At 48.5% G+C, this 21,231-nt stretch overlaps 1 protein-coding gene across 1 annotated transcript in view; it reads right to left on the bottom strand.

The window, feature by feature from the left end:
• LOC142558263 (ATP-binding cassette sub-family C member 3-like) overlaps positions 1-16,335 on the bottom strand; it is a 150,533-nt gene extending 134,198 nt beyond the window's left edge. The window contains exons 1-2 of the mRNA XM_075670420.1: positions 16,182-16,335; positions 2,221-2,531 (exon numbers count right to left, since the gene is read on the bottom strand). Coding sequence (XP_075526535.1) covers positions 2,221-2,531; positions 16,182-16,335 — 465 coding nt within the window. The remainder of the gene's footprint in view (positions 1-2,220; positions 2,532-16,181) is intronic.
• Between the last annotated feature and the right edge of the window lie 4,896 nt (positions 16,336-21,231).

Raw genomic sequence — 21,231 nt, 5'->3', positions numbered from 1 at the left:
CTTTTAAAACGTGGCTGACCTTGTCTGCCTCTGCCATATCGTTATCCACTTTGCGGCAAAGGGCGAGGACGTCCTGGATATACGCCCCGTTAGATTCAGTGGACGTCTGTACACGGGTCCCAAGGTCCGTTTTCGCAGCACGTTGGCGGCCAACGGGCTTGCCGAACAAATCTCTAAGCTTCTGCTTGCACTGGTCTCAACTGGTAATCTCTTTTTCATGTGTTTCGAATCAGACCCGTGCCATTTTCTTGAGGTAGAATATTATATTGGCCAGCATAAGCGTGTTATCCCACCTGTTGTGTGCGCTGGCCCGTTCGTAATTCTGTAACCAGTCATCGACGTCAACGTTGTCGATCCCGGAAAACATGCCAGGGTCGCGAGGCTGGGCCAGGATGACCGTCGGTGGCGACGACGGGGCCGTGGTTGTACTCTCTCCTTCGGATGACATGGCGGCCAGGTTACGTCCGCTGCCGAGCTCCGTCTTGCGCAAGTGATTACCCCGCACGTCCACCAAAGATGTTACGGGAAGGAAGAAGCGTGCGTCTATTTACAGATGGCGTTTAATGGCTGAGCCAGCAAGCGTAGAGCAGTGATAATGCTACACTCTTCTTCGTCGTCTTCAAGGCCACCATCATCGTCCTCCTTTTCCCACATTATCGACTATGACAATATTTTTCCCAACAGGACTAGTCGCCCATTCAGACTGCAAAGGCCGTGGCTCACCTTTTTGGAAAAGCGAGGGATAATGCGACTTGAACGACGCGCGAAGGGTGTGGATGTAAACATTATATAACGCCGACATTTGGTCAAGTTGGTACTGGCTGAACATCTTGAAAGCGCAGCGCAAGACGACAAAGACAGAAAGCAGGAAAGACACTGGTCAGCACAGTCGTGCATCTTTTCCGCTTTCTGTCTTGGTCGTCTTGCGCTGCACCTTCGAGATTGTAGAGAATATGTGGGGCCGTATGAAATTGAACGTTTCGAATAATTTTCCGAGGACTTGGCGTGCTCTGACTAAGTACGGGAAGCAGTAGCAAGAAAGTGGAAGTGCGCGCAGCGTCATGTCGCCTTCACCGAGCCTCTCGACGTGTCTCTGCCTCAGAGAATAGGGACCTCATTCAAGGCGGCAGTTGCATGACGACTTACTACGCTCACCGGTACACAAAGAAAATACGACCATTCTTTGGGGCGATGCTGCTGCCCTGTTTTATGTGCTTTATAATTTTTTGTTAGATTTGGCAAGCGGCAATAAAGTTGTTTTCGACTCACCATGAGTGGCAATTTTTTTCTGCTTTGCAATGCAAAGGATGACGCAATGGTGCTGCAAGTGTTGCAATGAGGTTTTGCAATTACTTAATTGGTGAACCTTTCTATTCGGAATAATTCTTATTGTGTTACGTAATGTAATCTTAAGTAATCCTAATTAAGCTTGTCATCATAACATTTAATTATTCATGATTAACATCAATCAATATAATATTAATCAAGCAAAATCTGGGTTAATTTAGCCTTACTTACTCTACATTACGGTAGGTAACCAATTAATAAATTTAGTCATTATCAGGTGATTAATAATTTATAACAATCATTCCACCTACGTTAGCATTTCTCACCCTCATGAGCCCTAAGGAGCCTTATTTCGCCTTAATTTCATCGTAGTGAATCTTATTAGCCTTTTGTTAACCTAATTACTCTTAATACCTCTTTAGTGCTTTAGTGCTGCAGTCATAATCACAATTCTCTGTAGCCACGCGTAGTCATAAGGCATTCTCATATATAGCCCGTAGGACCCCATGTGCACCTTATGGAGGGCATTGTGTTAGGCGTTACAGACTGACGGACAGATTTTCCAGGGAAGTAGTTATAGAATCTGTCGCTTCAAAACAGTGCTACCGTTGGCCACGCTTCGGTGCACAAAGCTACCAGTAACCACAATATCAAACAGCGCTATCAATGTGCGCAGGCGATGCGAAGTTCCCCACTTTGTATAGAAAGACGCGTGGTGGGAGTGTCAATGGTTATTATAAAAGCGTCCCCCTTTCCACTTTGTTTCCAACGGCGGCCGTATCGTCCGTAGTAGCATTCGAGTGGATGTTACCAAAGCTACAGTGACTAATTGCCAGGCTATCTGAGACGCGCTCCAGTGTTTCCCCTCATATTGCTCACGATAGTACGCTGGAGCTCTCCATCAGCAAGGCACAAGACAACCAGCATACAGACCATGCCGAATGCAAAGATGGCCGCGACGGCTGCACCGATGCCCAGCACGGCCAGGCGCTGGGTGCCAATGGCGGCCACGCGGGCGACGGCCAGCAGGACGTTCTGCACCGCCTGGCGTGAGTACGATGCGAGCCGCGTGTCCAGAGTGCTCGCGTCGGCCGTGAACCGGTTCAGTATGCGTCCACGTGGGGTCGAGTCGAAGAACGCGACGGGGCTGTGCAGCACTCGGTCCAGCATGTCGCGGTGGAGCAGTCGCGACAGCCGGTTGGCACCCAGCGCCACCAGCACGTTGCCGGCCGCACGTGACAGTACTGCAGTGAGCAAGACACGACCGGTGAGTATAGAATTACGAGTACTGTCGCATCGCGGACAACACTGGTGAAACGGGAAATAAACTGAAAATTTGGTGAAGTGAATGTATTATACAATATGTCATATTGACGTATTATTGTAGATCAGTATTATCGAACACACTTAAAGCATTCGTGAAACTGAAAGGTTACAGTGCTCTAATTTCGGGCCGTGGCCTCGTTACGCATGAATGGTGCTGCTGAGAACACACCTATTGCAATATGATAGAAGTGCGTAATAGTTATCACCTAAACATTGAAATAATGCTAACATTTTCCAAACTATTAGCATATTTCACCCCTTAACTGCCAAAGTAAAAGAAAATAGTAACTGAACTTAGCAGACGAATCTAAGGCTAACCGAACAAAAGAATAGCACTCATATTTTTGCTCGCGCCTAGGCTAACGACGAAAGGAAACTTTGTTTCATAGAAGCCACGCCGTATTTGGATAGCCGATAAACAATAAAAACATATAGAAACTACGAATCTTGCTTAAAATTGATTTTAAAAAAAGTTGAGAGTCCTTTCAGCATACGCTAAAGAGAATGAACACGAAAGCCTACTCACGCACGCGACATTAAATTACTTGACATTCTCACCGGCAGCAGTAGCCGTGGGAACAAGGAAATGCTGCTAGGCCATACTTTTTTGTTTCGCAGGTTAGTTTTCGCTTCTATACGGCATTTTCCGCTTCTGTTTGGTTACACTTGCGGCTGCGAAGGCTACTCGCGCGGTTTTTAGCGATGCCTAGTAATGCAGAACTTGCTCGCGACTTTGACACCTTTCCGTAAAAAATCACGAAAATGCGCGCAAGTTTGCGCATGATCAACCACTTATACGAAGAATCTAAGGAAAAATGTTACGCTGTGAGTGCAGAGAACAAAATGCTCACGAAATAAAACGAAACGATCGCTAAAAGGGTAGCGGAGCTCGAGCAGTATTCTCGTACAAACAACGTCGACATGAGGGATACGCCGTCCAAACTTGGGAAGAATTGTCGCGGGGAAGTGTCGCGGTTCTGCAACAAATAGGCAAGATTGGCTGCCCTGTGGCACCATGTGACTTAGAAACTGTACACCGCCTCCCTGCGAATAATGGTAAACATATAATAGCACGCTTCTCTTCTCGCAATAAACAGGCTGAATTCGTAAGCAAAGCCCAGAAAGCACGACTAAACGCTACCACTCCAGGCTTCCCTCCATCTGCAGAGACCAAGGTCTTTATTACCGACCACTTAACAAGAGACAACAAATGTTTGCCTGCTCAACAAGGGGAAATCAACATCGTCGCACGAGTGCCGCATCAAAGGGCGCGCACGTCATTTCTAACACGCGCAACTTTTTGCCTCGTGGCTGCGCAAACCTTTTCATACCTCATCATATAAACACTCTAGACAATGTATTACTCCTCAGAATAACTAAAATGTTCACTAAATAACATCGGTCTCACCCATAAATCCCCGATAAACATTACCAGACGTAGCCTCTCAAAGTACTATGATAACATGATATACTTGTTTTCTATTTTAAATAACCCTTTGAGTATCATCTGCCTCTCATAAATATGGGTGACAAACGCTGATAGCAAGCTGTTTGGTATGCCCGGATACACAATGGAAGTACGTGTCTGTAAAGAAGTTCGGTATCGTGGTTCGCAATTGTCCAAGATAACCAGCCATATCGCCGTCGCCATGGTCTTTCTTTCGTTTGCCCTAATGTCGAATCTGTATTTTCAGAATCGGGTAAGTATTTCCTTTCAGCTAACAGCAGAAACACGATATTTGGATGAGTATATCGTTCTCCCATCATCTTTTTCCGCCAATATTTGTTTCCAACTAGATGCTATCTCTAACATCACTGCAAACGAAAATGAGAAAGTTCCCATCCGCGGTGACATAAACATAGATATTAATAAGCCCAATGATAGTTACTGCTCCAATTACACCAGCTTCTGTGCACGATATGGCCTAGATCGTCAATAACCGTGTCCATCAGATGTGTTCCGTGCGGATCTCACTCATTAAAAGACCATGTATTGTGAAACACACACCTAGAGAAATGTGCTGGAGTAGTCACTGTCCCCATAATGGACTACTATGCCATGTTCATTCTGTTAAAATCTATTAACCCACCCTACCAACGAAACATCGAAAGAGCTAGCTTTCACACCCTAAGTGCACTATTAAACTGCAGAGAACTATCGGATCTCCTTCTGTGACAGACTGCGAGATGATGCCTTCGACGTCGGACTTGTGTTGAGACGTCGGGTCGACGACTGCAACACAGTCCCTGGGAGAAACGAGCCCGGAAAAGATAATAGCAGACAGGTGGCGGGAGAAGGGAAGACAAGCGCGAGGCGGGTGCGCTGCGGGGACTCGGAAGACTGGCGACAAGGAGGCAGCCCTGCTATTCCATGGGACGGGACTGTTCGGGATATGTCCACTTGTGGATGCAGCCGACTGGCCGGTCAGGCGAGAGGGCCCGGGCCTGCCGCACAATCCGGGCCCCGCTGACCGTTGCTGAGCGCCGTTCCTGCGCCGCGGCCCGACCGACGCTTCCCGAAGAGCGCGGCTACGACCCGTGCGCCAACCGTGCGGAAGCGCTGATCTAGCACCCGGCCGAACTGACATCTCCCCGAGAACGCAGCTGGGGCCCGTTCGTCGACCGTGCTGGTATCGCGAGTACCAGCGTCGCGTTGCGGCCAGCGCCGAGGAGGGACCCTGTAGTTCGTCCACGGCGGCCTCTTCGGCAACGACCCCGACATCTGGGCCGACACAAACTTCCTCGGTGAACCCGCGACCATACGATCATTGTGACTTTGGCTTATCGCGTCGTTAATGGGCCAAGTACCGAAACGCGCCGAGCTATAGCTGTGATCGCGCCCTGGTTGTTGATTCTTGCCAGCTATCACCATCTTCATAGTCATCATCGTCATCATCATCAGCCTGGTTATTCCAGCCCATTCTTATTCTTCTGATTATTTCCGTCTCATGATCCGGATCCGCCGTCACTACCTGCCCTAAGTAGATGTATTCCCTTACGACTTCCAGTGCCTCACTGCCTATTGTAAATTGCTGTTCTCTTCCGAGACTGTTAAGCATTACTTTAGTTTTCTGCATATTAATTTTTAGACCCACTCTTCAATTTGCCTCTCCAGCTCAGTGAGCATGCATTGCAGCTGGTCCCCTGAGTTACTAAGCAAGGCAATATCATCAGCGAATCGCAAGTTACTAAGGTATGCTCCATTAACTCTTATCCCCAATTCTTCCCAATCAAGGTCTCTGAATACCTCCTGTAAACACGCTGTGAATAGCATAGGAGAGATCGTATCTCCCTGCCTGATGCCTTTCTTTATTGGGATTTTGTTGCTTTCCTTATGGAGGACTACGGTGGCTGTGGAGCCGCTATAGATATATTTAAGTATTTTTACATACGGCTCGTGTACACCCTGATTCCGTAATGCCTCCATGACTGCTATTGTTTCGACAGAATCAAATGCTTTCTCGTAATCAATGAAAGCTATATATAAGGGTTGGTTATATTCCGCACATTTCTCTATCACCTGATTGATAGTGTGAATACGATCTATTGTTGAGTAGCCTTTACGGAATCCTGCCTGGTCCTTTGCTTGACAGAAGTCTAAGGTGTTCCTGATTCTATTTGCGATTACCTTAGTAAATAGTTTGTAGGCAACGGATAGTAAGCTGATCGGTCTATAATTTTTCAAGTCTTTGGCGTCCCCTTTCTTGTGGATTAGGATTATGCTAGCGTTCTTCCAAGATTCCGGTACGCTCGAGGTCATGAGGCATTGCGTATACAGGGTAGCCAGTTTCTCTAGAACAATCTGTGCACCATCCTTCAACAAATCTGTTGTTACCTGGTCCTCCCCAGCTGCCTTCCCCCTTTGCATATCTCCCAAGGCTTTCTTTACTTCTTCCGGCGTTACCTTTGGGATTTCGAATTCCTCTGGACTAATTTCTCTTCCATTATCGTCGAGGGTGCCACTGGTACTGTATAAATCTCTATAGAACTCCTCAGCCACTTGAATATCTCATCCATATTAGTAATGATATTGCCGGCTTTGTCTTTTAGCGCATACATCTGATTCTTGCCAATTCCTAGTTTCTTCTTCACTGTTTTTAGGCTTCCTCCGTTCCTGAGAGCATGTTCAATTCTATCCATATTATACTTCCTTATGTCAGCTGTCTTACGCTTGTTGATTAACTTCGAAAGTTCTGCCAGTTCTATTCTAGCACTGTAGAATTGTATGTAGGGTTAGGTGCTTTCATGCATTGGCGTTTCTTGATCAGATCTTTCGTCTCCTGCGATAGTTTGCTGGTATCCTGCCTAACGGAGTTACCACTGACTTCCATTGCACACTCCTTAATGATGCCCACAAGATTGTCGTTCATTGCTTCAACACTAAGGTCCTCTTCCGGAGTTAAAGCCGAATACCTGTTCTGTAGCTTGATCTGGAGTTCCTCTATTTTCCCTCTTGCCGCTAACTCATTAATCGGCTTCTTATGTACCAGTTTCTTCCGTTCCTTCCTCAGGTCTTGGCTAATTCGAGTTCTTACCATCCTGTGGTCACTGCAGCGCACCTTGCCGAGCACGTCCACATCTTGTATGATGCCAGGGTTAGCGCAGAGTATGAAGTCTGTTTCATTTTTAGTCTCGCCGTTCGGGCTCCTCCAAGTCCACTTTCGGCTGTCCCGCTTGCGGAAGAAGGTATTCATTATCCTCATATTATTCTGTTCCGCAAACTCTACTAATAACTCTCGCCTGCTATTCTTAGTGCCTATGCCATATTCCCCCACTGCCTTGTCTCCAGCCTGCTTCTTCCCTTCCTTGGTATTAAAGTCGCCCATTAGTATAGTGTACTTAGTTTTCACTCTACCCATCGCCGATTCCACGTCTTCATAGAAGCTTTGGACTTCCTGGTCATCATGACTGGATGTAGGGGCGTAAACCTGTACAATCTTCATTTTGTACCTCTTATTAGGTTTCACAACAAGACCTGCCACCCTCTCGTTAATTCTATAGAATTCCTGTATGTTACCAGCTATATTCTTATTAATCAGGAATCCGATTCCTAGTTCTCTTCTCTCCGCTAAGCCCCGGTAGCACAGGACGTGCCCACTTTTTAGCACTGTATACGCTTCTTTTGGCCTCCTAACTTCACTGAGCCCTATTATATCCCATTTACTGCCCTCTAATTCCTCCAATACTCGCCTCACTAGATAACGTTCTAGCGTTAAACGTTGCGAGGTTCATATTCCAATGGCGGCCTGTCCGGAGCCAGTGATTCTTAGCACCCTCTACTGCGTCGCAGGTCTGACCGCCGCCGTGGTCAGTTGCTTCGCAGCTGCTGGGGACTGAGGGCCGGGGTTTGATTTTTGTGTTCATATAGGAGGTTGTGGCCAAGTACTGCACCAGGGTGGCCAATCCTGCTCTGGTGAGGGAGTGCGTTACCGGTTCTGGTCACCGGGATCAGGCCACACTCCAGGCCTGTTTGTGCAATTTTATCAACACGCGGATTTTTTTTAAATCCGGTGGAAAATTGCCGGCACCGGGATTCGAACCACGGACCTCTTGCACGTGAGGCGGGTGTTCTACCTCTACGCGACCGCTGCTTGTGGTGATATAGGTTCGCGTTTTGTGTTCTCGACGCTTACTTAGCATTCGAGAGAGTCGCGCGGATACAAGCCACGGATCCCACGCAGCTCCAGGTCCCCCGCCACATTCACCGCGAACTTCGTATTAAACCTCTCCCTAAAAACATGCATGCCACCTACCATGAACCCCGCCGCAGAGCTCGCCCACGGGCGCTCCACAAACACTATGGCACGGAACCGGATGCTGTGTGGCTGGATGCCGCATGCACAGGTGAGGACGCGGTTGCTGCCCATCACGAACCCCTCCCTACAACAGATTACCACCCTTCACATATCCCCAACTGCCACTTTCGAGGAGGCTGAAGAGGCCGCCATTGCCCTAGCTATTACGCGCACGGAGTCGCGGTATATATTATCGGACTCTAAAACTGCGATACTAAATTTTGCTCGTGGGAGAGTTCACGTCCCTGCATTTCGCATACTGAACTCCCTCGCTGCACACCCGCGCCGCCACATGGAGCTCATATGGGTGCCTGCCCACTCTGGGAATCCTGGAAACGAGGCTGCCAACGCTTTAGCCCGAGGTTCTATCAACCAGGCACCGGCGGCCTCCGATCCAGGGTTCTTACGGGAGCGCATGCATTCATTCAGTTAACTGACGCAAGCCTGCAAAGCCGAGCGTCGGCTAGTCAGGCGAGTCTAGCAGTGTTATTGGAGGAATTAGAGGGTAGTAAATGGGATATAATAGGGCTCAGTGAGGTTAGGAGGACAAAAGAAGCGTATACAGTGCTAAAAAGCGGGCACGTACTGTGCTACCGGGGCTTAGCGGAGAGACGAGAACTAGGAGTCTGATTCCTGATTAATAAGGAAATAGCTGGTAACATACAGGAATTCTATAGCATTAACGAGAGGGTGGCAGGTCTTGTTGTGAAACTAAATAAGAGGTACAAATTGAAGGTAGTACAAGTCTACGCCTCTACGTCCAGTCATGATGACCAGGAAGTCGAAAGCTTTTATGAAGACGTGGAATTAAAAATTAAATTATGGGGTTTTACGTGCTAAAACCACTTTCTGATTATGAGGCATGCCGTAGTGGAGGACTCCGGAAATTTAGACCGCCTGGGGTTCTTTAACGGGCACCTAAATCTAAGTACACGGGTGTTTTCGCATTTCGCCCCCATCGATATGCGGCCTCCGTGGCCGGGATTCGATCCCGCGACCTCGTGCTCAGCAGCCTAACACCATAGCCACTGAGCAACCACGGCGGGTGGGTGCATACCCAAATAATGTTGTGCTTAATGCATAACAAGAAATACAAAACAACAGAACACCCATTAGCTTTAGTTTCACTCTGTCACTATGCATCTTACATAAACCGCTCTAACAGCACAAGAACGTTATACATCGCCCAGGTAACTTAGAAAAAAAAAGTGCTGCGTGACCAGCGGGCGTTCCTATCTTATTTTTTTACACAGGCAACAAATCTTGGCAGTCTAAGAAAACAGTCATAAATAAGTTGAGAAGAGTAGTCGCGCATGAACGCACTAGACAGCCGCGTTCATAAATCGCAATATAGCAAACTCTCGCTCATAATCAGTGTACAGAAGTACATATACGTAGCTGTAATCACGCAAATGGCCCATATTGGCCTTCCACTAGATTTAGTGCGCAAAATGGTCATCGAAGTTGCTTTTTACACCTGCTGTGCACAGATCGTCTTACAATCACGGCCAAACACCGGTGCGCACACGGCAATCGCATTTGTGTCGTGCGTGTACGGCGGACGAAGGAACACCACCTAGATTAGATCTAGGTGGTGTTGGACGAAGTCGCCCGGCAGAGTCCAGAACGCGCGGTATTCGATTACAAACTAAATTAAATGTATCCAATTTAGCTTGTGAAATTATACAATGAAAGTACGTGCCTGTGACACTGTCAGGTGTTAGTTTTGTCATGCATGGAAACATTGAATGGAAGCCGGCGGTGGTCCACGATGTTCATGCCAATAGCACAAGCTTGCCTCATTGCGGCTCTAAGTGATGCAATGTTTCCTTCGTAGCTCGCTCCACGGAAGGGGAAAAAACGCGTGCATAGGCTCCCGATAGCAGCGCTAAGCTGCTGCCCACAATCGTAGCACAGTTCCAGCAGTAAACACGATCGGCGTGCAAAACAACCGCCGGCTGCATTAATTCGCACAGAATAACATTTTATTTTCGTTCTTAGCAACCATTATCTCCGGGCACAAAGCATTTGTACTTCAGTAAACACTCAACCCGATGTGTCACCGAATATCAAGCTCTTCCAACACGGCGGCCTTCCCGCGACGCAGTCGGCTTGGAAGGGAAATGGCGGTGGGCGCTCAGTGTTGCCAGTCAAATCCCGACCTTTGCGGTACTCTGAAATTTTTTCCAGTGACTCTAGGAGGAGAGAGGAGATGGCGCTACCTTTATTTTATTTAGGGTCATTACGTAGCCTCAGACTGAGGGAATGAGCTACGCGCCCGTCGCCCGACATCAACTCCGTCCTTCGCGCCTGCGCCGGTAACGCCTCAGTCCTGTCTCCAGGCGCCACTGGCAGGCTGTCCGCCTGTCAGCCCGCGCAATGTCCAGAGGAAGACAGACTTGTGGCGCGCTCCTGACCACAGCTTGCTCTATCACCGCGGAGAAGTCGGCTACGTCTACCACTGATGCCCATACCATCAATGGGGCTACGAGGGCTTGCTGTGAGCGTGGCGCGCTCACAGCAAGGCTCACAGCCTCGTGGTATCGTAGAATACCTCGACGGCAGTCATTGGACCCGTCGACGACCGTTCCGTTCGCCGTCAGCAGGCCGTTACCTATCGCACAACACCGACCATACACTGGTTCCATCCGTGGCAGGTCCCTTAGCCCTTACAAGGAAACTAAAAGCAGCAACCGATGGAGGTGCGATTGCTGCACATCGAAATAGCGAAAGTCATATGCTGTTGTCAATGGCGGTTCAAGATCTATCTGGCCAACATAGCATTGACACGCCACCATCCTGACGAAGCACCAAAGTTAAGAATACGTCGATAAAGAGCTGACCACCCGACGTATCAAGGATATCAAGGACGCAGCCGTTATCCGATGCCACCGCCTAACCGCATGCAAGGCCAAGAACCACCGATCTAGACATTTGTATCGATGGCCAAAACATCCCTGCCCTAGTCAGCACAGGAGCCGACTTCTCTGTCGGCAAGGAACAGTTTGTCGCCGTGTTGAGGAAAGTAGAGTGCTTGAGAAGGGCTTCAAATGGGAAAGACTAAAGGACACGTGATAACGCCGACTGCAACCTGAACAGCAAGAATTACCATTCATGCGACCTTAGTTATCCTTCAACAGCGCACGCGCAAGGAAATTCTCGGCCTGGACTTGCTGAGAAAACACGAAGCAATCATCGGCCCGAAGTCCAAGTCGATAACACGATCCGAAGACCAAATTATATCGCTGGAGAGCTCTTTGAGTCACCATGCCTTGAGTGTGCTTGAAGATGAAGTGTGCATCCCGTCTCGCTGCAGTATCATCATTTCCACTGGTACCAAAACATCAGGTATGTATAAGGCGTCGTTGAAAACGACCAACGTCTACGGCTTAACCGTGAAAATTGCGTCGCAAGAGAATTCGCTCGCCTGCATGGAGGAAAACTGAAAGTGATACTCACAAACTTCAGCCCGGAGTACAAAGAGCTCAGCTAGTGCACGACGATCGCATACATCAACGAAATTTTGGAAACCAGCAATGCCTTTGTCCTCTCGGATTCTGTCGCGTTAACCCCGATGGGCATATTTCTCGAATAAATTTTAGACATCAGCTCGGGTCACCGCATGATTCGAAGTCAGAAGTCGTTTCCGACAATACCAACGCTGATTGTTGATGTCGTCGAGCATATGACTAACACCAATTGCTAAGCATCGTATAATGACTGAAGAATGTGCTCGGCCACTCCGTCAGAGCCAGTACTGAGTTTCCATGCGGGTATGAGTAGCCATAACGGAACAAGTCTATGAAATGCTCCGCGGCGAAATCATTAAGCCTTCAAAGAGCGCGTGGGAGTTTCTTGTAGGCCTGCGGAAGAAAAAGGACGGAACCCATTGTTTCTGCGTGGAATATCGCCGGCTGCAAAATATCGGAAAGAAGGACGTATACCCGTTACCACAGATACACGACGCATTTGACCGTCTCTACAACGCTAAGGATTTCTGATTGATGGATTTGAAGACTAGTTACTGGCAAATAAAAGTCCGCCAGAGGGAACACGAGAACACCGCATTCACCTCGCCGCACGGCATCTATGACTGTAAGGTTATGCCATTCGGACTGTGATCGGCGCCTCCAACGTTCCAGCACGTGATAGACACAGTATTAGCAGGGTTGAAGTGACAAACCTGTTTCCTCTACTCGGATGAGATCGTTGTCTTCAAGAGGAATTCTGACAATCCTCTTAGGCGTCTTGGGACAATACTAGAAGTTATCAAATCATCAGGGCTCATTCTGTAGTCGGAAAAGTGCTGCTTCGCGTACGATGAGCTTCTATTTCTGGGCCGCGACATCATCCAATATGGAGTCCATACTAATGCGCAGAAGACATCTGCCATTGGTGATTTCCCACAGCCCGTCGACAAGAAGGGAATGCGAAGATTTCTTGTCCTACGCGCTTATTACGGGCAGTTCGTGGGAGACCTTTCAAGCATCGCCGAACCATTGACATTTCTTACAGAATCCGACGTTGAGTTCAAGTGGGAAGCACGGCAAATCAATGCTTTCGAAGAGCTCAAAGGACGCGCGCAGTCACCACAGGTACTCGCGTACATCCATGACGACACCGACATTTAAATCCACCCCCTCCCTAAGAAGTTTAGGCCTCGGCGCAGTCCTAGTTCGAAAGAAATAGGGCTTTGAAAGGGTCATTGCTTATGGTAGCCAGTCGCTGTCGACAGCAGAAGGCAATTCTTCAACGACGAAAAAAGAATGCCTTACCATCATTTCGGCTACCATGAAATTCCACCCTTACATATACGACAGGCCCATCAAAGTCGTAAGCGACCACCATGCCTTGCTTGCGCTGGGTAATTCAAAGCACCCTTGAGAACGTCTCACACAGCGGAGTCTCAGACTCCATGAATTTGACATCACCGTCGTTCGTATGCAGGCCGGGACGGAAGAACTCTGATGACGACTGATAACGCGACGCCACTGACCCGCTGCTGCAAGGCGACGAGCATGACGACGCCTTCCGGAACAATAAGCGCGGTGGTTTACGCTGAAGAGCACCGAACAGAGCCGCAGCTAAAACACTTCGTCGAGTACTTGGAAGGCAACACCGACGTTGTCCCTAGGACATTTAGGCTAGGATTGCCATTATTTCGCGTGCCAAACAACGTGCTCGCAAAAACATGTCAACAGTCCGTGCCAACTATCCCTTCTTGTGCCCTCAGAAGTGCGTCCAGAGCTTCTAGACACCCTAAATAACGATCAGATCGCTGGGAAGGTCGGATTCTCTAGTACACTATCGAGGATACAAATAAAGTATTACTGAGTGTGCCTGACCGTCGACGTTGTCCACTTCTTCAGGACATAACGATACTGCCAGCGATGCAATACACCCCAAAAAGGCCAGTGGTATTGCTGCAACCAATCTACCCATTTTAAATACAGATCGGTATTGACTTGTTCGGGCCATTAACAACATCAACATACGGGAGTAAGCGGAGTGTCGTGGCTACCGACTATGTTACCCGCTACGCCGAAACGAAAGCCCCACACAAAAGGTACCGTGGCCAAAATGGCAAAATTTTTCGTCCAGAGCATCCTGTTACGACATGGTGCCCCAGATGTCCTGATCACCGACAGAGGAACTGCTTTTACGGCGCAGCTGACTCAAGCAATCCTGCAATACAGCCATACAAATCACCGCAGGACAACCGCCTACCACCTGCAATAGAATGGCCTTACAGAGCACCTGAAAAAGACGTTCGCCGAGAAGTTATGTACGTCGACGTCTAAACATGATGGGATGCGGTCCTTCCCTACGTAACCTGCGCTTATAACGCGGCGGTGCATGAAACAACATGGATCACGCCATTCAAGCTGGTTTCCGGAAGGAACCTGACAACGACGTGGGTACAATGCTGCCTCATTTTACCAATGAGCAGAATATCGATGTCGACGCTTATTTACAGCATGCCAAAGGAGCACAACAACTGACCCGCATCAAGAGCCAAAAAAGGACGGACAGCCGACGCTACGTAGAGCACCAGCACTATGCTTGGGTTTGGACCCCGATACGCTGACAAGGACTTAGAAACTTTTTCGACGCTGTTTCGCACCTTGCAAGATCATCCGACGTATGGGTGCACTCGACTATGAGGTCGTGCCAGGCGGCATCTCGCCGTCCGAGCGGCGCCGCGCCCGACCTGAAACCGTCTACGTGATGCGTCGTAAGCTTTTCTACGCCCGCTGATGAACTTGGGGACTTTGTTTTTTTTGCTACGGTTACTTTTGTTTTTCACTATAGTGCTTCGCAGCGACGGAACGATGCTATATCAGAGGGGGGCATTGACACATGTACTAGTTTATCATTCTCGAGTGACCGCTATTCACCTGCTAACAAACGTTAAACGTTATATCTCAGCTCAGAAAGGAGGGAAGGAAAAGTATGGGTAAGAGCGCTGTTGCGAGTCCTATCTTTAGAGCGTTAGCTTTTCCTAGCTTTATCCTTAGTTTCTCGCTGTCGATTTAGGCTTAGTGGTTGGCAAGGTAGGAGGTGCTTCCAGCAACGAGAGAAGAGAATTTCGTCGCATGATGTGAAGCTCGGTTCCCCGCAACACCACCAGATAGTGCTGCCTTTCATGTATCACGGGCGACGGAACCCACCGAGTGCACTGTCACATGCAAGAGAAATGCGGAGCAGAAAGAAAGGAAGAGGGCGATAGGCACGTCCGAGTGGCACGAGCCCTCGAGGCGCGTTACCCGAGCCGTGATCGAGAGACAAGCGGCGCTGAGTTGGCATTATTGACATAGCTCTGGGGCAAGAAGATGGTAGCGTCAGCATCGCACTGGCGACGGGAGCCATGGAGGTTCGGTCAAGTCTGTCACGCTGGCTATCCAGAGTGTGACCGTCGACCTCGGCGACGTTCGAGCGAGGCTCCTTGGACTTGCTGCAGCTTCTCACGGCAGTGCCGGGGCGTCTCGTCGGCACTCGGAGAAGAAGTAGCGTAGAAACCAGGAGTTAGGCCTGAGCAGTGGGGCCGAGGTACCACGTCATCGACGGAGTTCGGGACACCGGCATCAGAGACGGACTAGTTGACTGGCTAACACCAAGGCAGGAACGTTTACGGAGTCGGCGATAACACAGACTACGATGAACATCCGACACGCATTGGACTCGGATGTTACGTGCGACGCCAAAAGTCTAAGAACGCTCCTTTCTGTTAGTGCGCAGCCATAGGCTAGGTTTGCCTGAGTTTCGAGTAGAAAGCGCCAAGAACTGACGTGGCCGGCAATAGGGACATGTTTAGTCACTGTTAAGTAGGTGGCACAGGTGCTGGTATCTTTTCATGGTGTTGTAGTTTACATGTGTTCTGAGTTTGGGTTAATTAAAGTATGTTTGCTGTGCTTTTCTGCGTCTCCCAACCCCATCTTTCGTGGCATACGCACGCCACCGACACTCGAAATGCAGCCGCAGTAGTGCGGAATTTGTGCGTTGCGCGGTCACGCCTCGCCTTTCCCTTCAGAAGCTGGCGGCGGCGCTGGCGTTTTCCGCTGCATCGCGATTCTTAAATGTCATGCAGGAACTTTAGGATCCCAAGCAATTTGGCGAGCTTTAGGCCGGCAGCGAAAATTCGTAGCCCGTATCACAGTTAATAAACCCTTGAACATTCGTATTGAACACTCGTAAACAGTCGTATGATTTTTATTGCATTCACCTTCGCGCCTAAGACACTACTCTGGGAGGATTGCAACTTCTGGTACCTACCCGTTCCTACCGAAAGCAGGGCGAGTCCCCAAATCCAAGCAGGGTCACCTGGATCGCCTTTGACGCTGGCGGCGTCGGTCCAGCGCTTGATCCACACCAGTTGCCACGATGCTGCTACCGAGCTCACCGCCAGCAAAAGTATCGCAGGCACCATGCCGAAACCGCACGACTTCAGCGAACTCCACATTACGTCACATAAGGCCTGCGGTAGATATGCGCCAGAAATGCGTTTCTCATGAAACGCAGGGTCATTCCAAGAAGGTTACGCAATGGGGTTGGAAGAGAATGACTGGCCTCGCTCGCTTTTTAGGATGTAGTGAGATTCTGCAATGAAGTGCTTGTTTAGACATGGTGGCATTTTGAACCAAGCACGTAGCCGTGGCCGCTCTGTTAGCCATTCAGAGCTGGCAAGATGGCAAATTCGAGCGCCCAGAATATCTCGGTTGAGACCGAAGATCCGTCTTGGCAAACAAGTAGAGATTTCGGCGACAGCGCCTGAAGACGGGGACAGCGGGGCTTTAGAACACAGGAGTTCTACCTACATTCGCATAGCACGCGATTTTTAACGGGAAAATTAACCTATGTCTTTATAATTTGCGTATATCTAAAATCTGTGAGTGTGCTACACCGCGTGTATACATTTTTGGTGGCAGTTTTCTGACTACGCATGCGCTGAACGTTATACCACGTTTTCTTATGCGGCTCATTGGCAACTTGCGATGACGGTACACATAATAGCGTTACAATTCCGTTTCGCTCTGTGTTTTAGAAGTAAGAACGATTAACAGTGAAAGAAAATTCCGCAGAGGGCTAGTTGGTTCGACATAATTAACATTGTTGCGCAAAGCGACGAAGGGTATTTTCTCACTTAAGTCCTGTTGCTTCGTCGCTTTGCACAGCTGTGGTAATTATGATGAGTAGTTGTCCAACGAGGGACATCCCTCGTTCGACAACAGTTTCGACAAGGGGCTTGCCTTCGTGAGGGTGCCAACCGCTTTGTCGTTGCAAGCAGTTGCGAGTAGCTGTTGCCCTGACAACTTCATTTGTCGACAGGTGTCCTCCATGCAGAGAAAATCTACTGCGCCCTTTGTTGATTCCTTGATTTTACTGAAGCATGCGTGAGAATTCGAACACAATAAAACACGATATCACGAAGAAAAAGCGCTGGAGATGGCATCAAAGTACCGCAAGGAAGCGCCGCCCAGTAGTAACGCCCGGAAATGGCTCAGTGGTTCGGCGTTGATGCGTTCCGTAAGGGGTCCAGATTAATGGCCTGTGTCAGCATTAAGAGAAAGGTCGCTACGATAAATCTGTTCTTAAGAGCGGGCAGCAGCCAATTGTGATATTGTAGCTGAAGCACCCAGCCAGTAAGAAAGAAACATAACTAAAGAAACTTTGTGAATACAGGCCGTAGTGTTCTTGTAGTTCAAACACGTTGGCGGGCTAGTTGGTTAGAATCCATGATAGAGTGTATAAAAGCGCGGCTGAACGAGGACGTAGAAAGAAACAGATACACAGAGAAGCGCTGTCTCTGTGTATCTGTTTCTTTCTACGTTCTCGTTCAGTCGCACTTACACATTATATCATGGGCATGGACATGGGGCATGGACAGGACATGTAATGAGGAGGGAAGGTAACCGATGGTCATTAAGGGTTACGGAATGGATTCCAAGGGAAGGGAAGCGTAGCAGGGGGCGGCAGATAGTTAGGTGGGCGGATGAGATTAAGAAGTTTGCAGGGAAAACATGACCACAATTAGTACATGACCGGGGTAGTTGGAGAAGTATGGGAGAGGCCTTTGCCCTGCAGTGGGCGTAACCAGGCTGATGATGATACATTCTATCATGGGTTCTTGTACGCGTGCCCGAAGCACGCTGTATGAGCGCTGTTGCAATGACAATCTATGTGCCGGAATGAATGGGGAGAATGTGCAACCAGCTGCAGGAAACAAAAAAAAGTGGGAGGTATTTTAAGTGTAGCTCTCTAAAATACGTAGAAGAGGATTATTAGGCTGTAGAAGTTATTAGGTATACCTTTTTTGGAAGAGCTACAGATACGCTCACTATGATCAGTTTAAGATATCGAGCGCGAAGAAGGTATAACTTACTCCTCTTTGAAAGTTTGAAAGTTTATTTAGCGTAATTAACGCATACAATTGAAAAGTACACACTTCTGGAACCCAACAAATTTGTGAAAGGGTTCCTGCCGATTGTTAATAGGAAATGACACTTCTATGGCAGCTGTTCTTTTCTATTGTAAAATCAAATAAATATCTATAGCTGAACTACGCAAAACAAGATGATACAGTAGCAGGCGAAATTTCTCAAATGAGGGACATTTTTCTGTCAGTTTTATTTTTTTTTACGTCATCGAAAACATCGGCACAGAAAAAAAAAGAGAAAAGTGAGGACATATGCAAGCAGGCGCAGGGTTACGCATTGTCAATAAATCAGGGCTTTAATTGTTCAAGAAATGTATGCAATGTTCTTAGAGTGGTTAGAGGTCACTATGGGGACCTAACTATAGTGTCGGCTAAGAGTTGTTGGCTAAGAAGTTTATTTACAGCTATACTACTCAGAGGGGAGGGCGAAGACGTGTAAGTTGGTATTATTCTGCGACAAAGTAGCTTTGCAAGTCAATCGTTAGCTTAGACAAATTTGATCTCGCAAGTGAGGTGAACAACTTCACGAAATATTCGTTCATGTCGTCGCCACATGTGACAGTCTTAGAGGCAGTCTCTTGCACTGCAAAAACCAAAAGCTGGCAATTTAAAGAAAATTTACAGAGATTTTCTGTACAACCAAATATCTTTTTGTAAGTGCTCTATGATAAAAATCTGTCAGAAGAAGAAAAAAACGAATTATCTGTTCTTGATCTCTAGCCTATAAGTCGAGCCAAAAGTGAAATATAACGGTTCGAAAATATTCTAATTGCACAAAAAAAACACAAAATAATATTGTACAGTTATTTTTTCTATTCATGCACGCCGTTTTTTTTTTGCGATATACCATGCACGACGCGCTGTTTGCGGTACTGCTTTGATGCCATAACCAAGAGGGCCGCTCTTGGAGTCAACTGCACGTCTTCACTGCTCCGTTTCTTCTTTCGACAATCTCAAGAGGTGAGTGGTTTTCTTTTCAAGCACATTGCAAAGAGTGCACGACGGATTATTTGAATAAGATGATTTCCGCATGCTTATGGCACGAGTACAATTCCCACAAAACAAATGCAGGCGGACATGTAGCGACAAAATTTAGCAACTACGTGTTGCGACATTTCAGCGTAGGTTGCGCTTTGTGATGCAACCTGGGATTTGGGTGTTAAACTTAGCCTAAGCCTTTTGTTATAAAGCACGTAAGGGCTAGCCAGTCTGCCAATGTTTTATTGTTTGTTCATGTCTTTTCGGAATGTACTTTTTGGTGTGGCTGCGAGAGAGAAAAAAAAATAACGTGCGTGAGTTCTCAACAAAGCTCACTCGGCGAGGTTAGCTCTTAGGTGGGATGCAGCGGGAATACCGTGAACTCTACCCTTTTCTTTATGTTAAAAAAAGCGCATCGACAATTGGGCCTATTGAGGTGCATAACCTGAAGAAGTGGGCTTTGAGCGACAAATCGCTACGTCCATATTGATAATTAAAACGATTCACAGAATAGCTTCATTGGCATTTTCTTTGGGGCATGTGTTCCAATTCGATAACTGAGGCCAAGAAGTGATCAACACCTTCATTCATACGAGAAATTCCAACACTAGCTCCATTTCCCAAACATCCGTCTCCAAAACCTGCTAAAAGAATGCTTCATGCACGCATTAGGGAACCTATACGCTGGAACAGAACAGCGCGGTTTTCACGGGGACAAGCAGGGAGAACGACACGGACGAGCGCTGTCTTGCAACTGAAGTTTATTGCTTGGAACGAAAAATATATAGCAGCTCCAACCAACAGAACAAAAAAAACCATACTGTTGGAATCTCAGCGCTGACACCCGTTGTTGCACCTGGGTCGCAAGCCCCAAGGGTAGCGTTGGCCTGGCGGCCTGGGGCACAACTGGAAGCATCCGAAGGTCCCGGCAAAGCATGAGTCGACTGCTAACAGAACAACTTGTTTATTCTAGCATCGCAAAAGAGCGGGCGGTCAGGTCGACCGAAGTGGAGAGACGGGAGACCACGTAACTCAACTGAAGAAATCGGAGCCTCTCTCGGCGTCCGGGAGCAGCTGCTCTTATACTCTCGGAGTCGAGGGGAAGAAGGAACGCCTCGTCAGAGGCGCACGTGATGCGCGGCACGGACAGGCTGAGAGACACGTTGGGACGAGTGTAGTGACGCATCCGCCGGGCCGGCGCCGCTCAGACCTCCTCGCTTCACACTTGGGGAGCTCCTCTCCCCGGCTGCCGCGCTTTGACAAGCGTGGGCACCAACATGCATGCACACACACACACACACACACGCACACACGAAGACACGTGGCATTGGAACATGCCTGGAGGCGCTTGGCGGGGAGGCGTAGCGGCGGCGCCGAACGGGCCAAAATGTCCGCCGCTTTGAAAGAAGCCCCGGCGTCCGCTGCATCCGCGCCGGCTGTACCGCGCTTCGTAGGCGAAACGTAACAGACCGCCCCGCCGGGGGAAGGAGCTCCCGATGGTCAGGGGACTGCATCCGCTGTCCGGAGGGATGTCGCTCGATGATGCTCACAATCGAAGTCGGTCGTCCCTCGGCGTTTCTTGAGCGCAGCGCACCGAGAAGGCCTCGTTCTCACGTTCAGGTTCACACAGGACACTGCAAAGTGACTTCGGGAGAGTTGACATTTTTGTTCTCGTTCCCGGCAAGGGTTACAACTACGCCGAAACTCAACCGCTCAGTCAGCAAGCACGAAACAACCCTCACCAAGTCCTGCCAGGCTCTTTCCCCTTTTATACCACTGCCTAGTTCCTTACAGTAGTCTAGCAAGCACTCAGAACGCGTCCACAAATTGGAAAATTGCACTAGAAAGCACGTCATCACTTTGAAGCACTAAACAAAAGCAATATGTTAAAAATCCTGCCTCAGGAAGAAA

The sequence above is a fragment of the Dermacentor variabilis genome, chromosome 9 (assembly GCF_050947875.1).
Source record: "Dermacentor variabilis isolate Ectoservices chromosome 9, ASM5094787v1, whole genome shotgun sequence".
Classification (NCBI taxonomy): Eukaryota; Metazoa; Arthropoda; class Arachnida; order Ixodida; family Ixodidae; genus Dermacentor; species Dermacentor variabilis.
The sequence above is the reverse complement of the archived record's forward strand: the minus strand, read 5'-3'. Positions and strand labels throughout refer to the sequence as shown.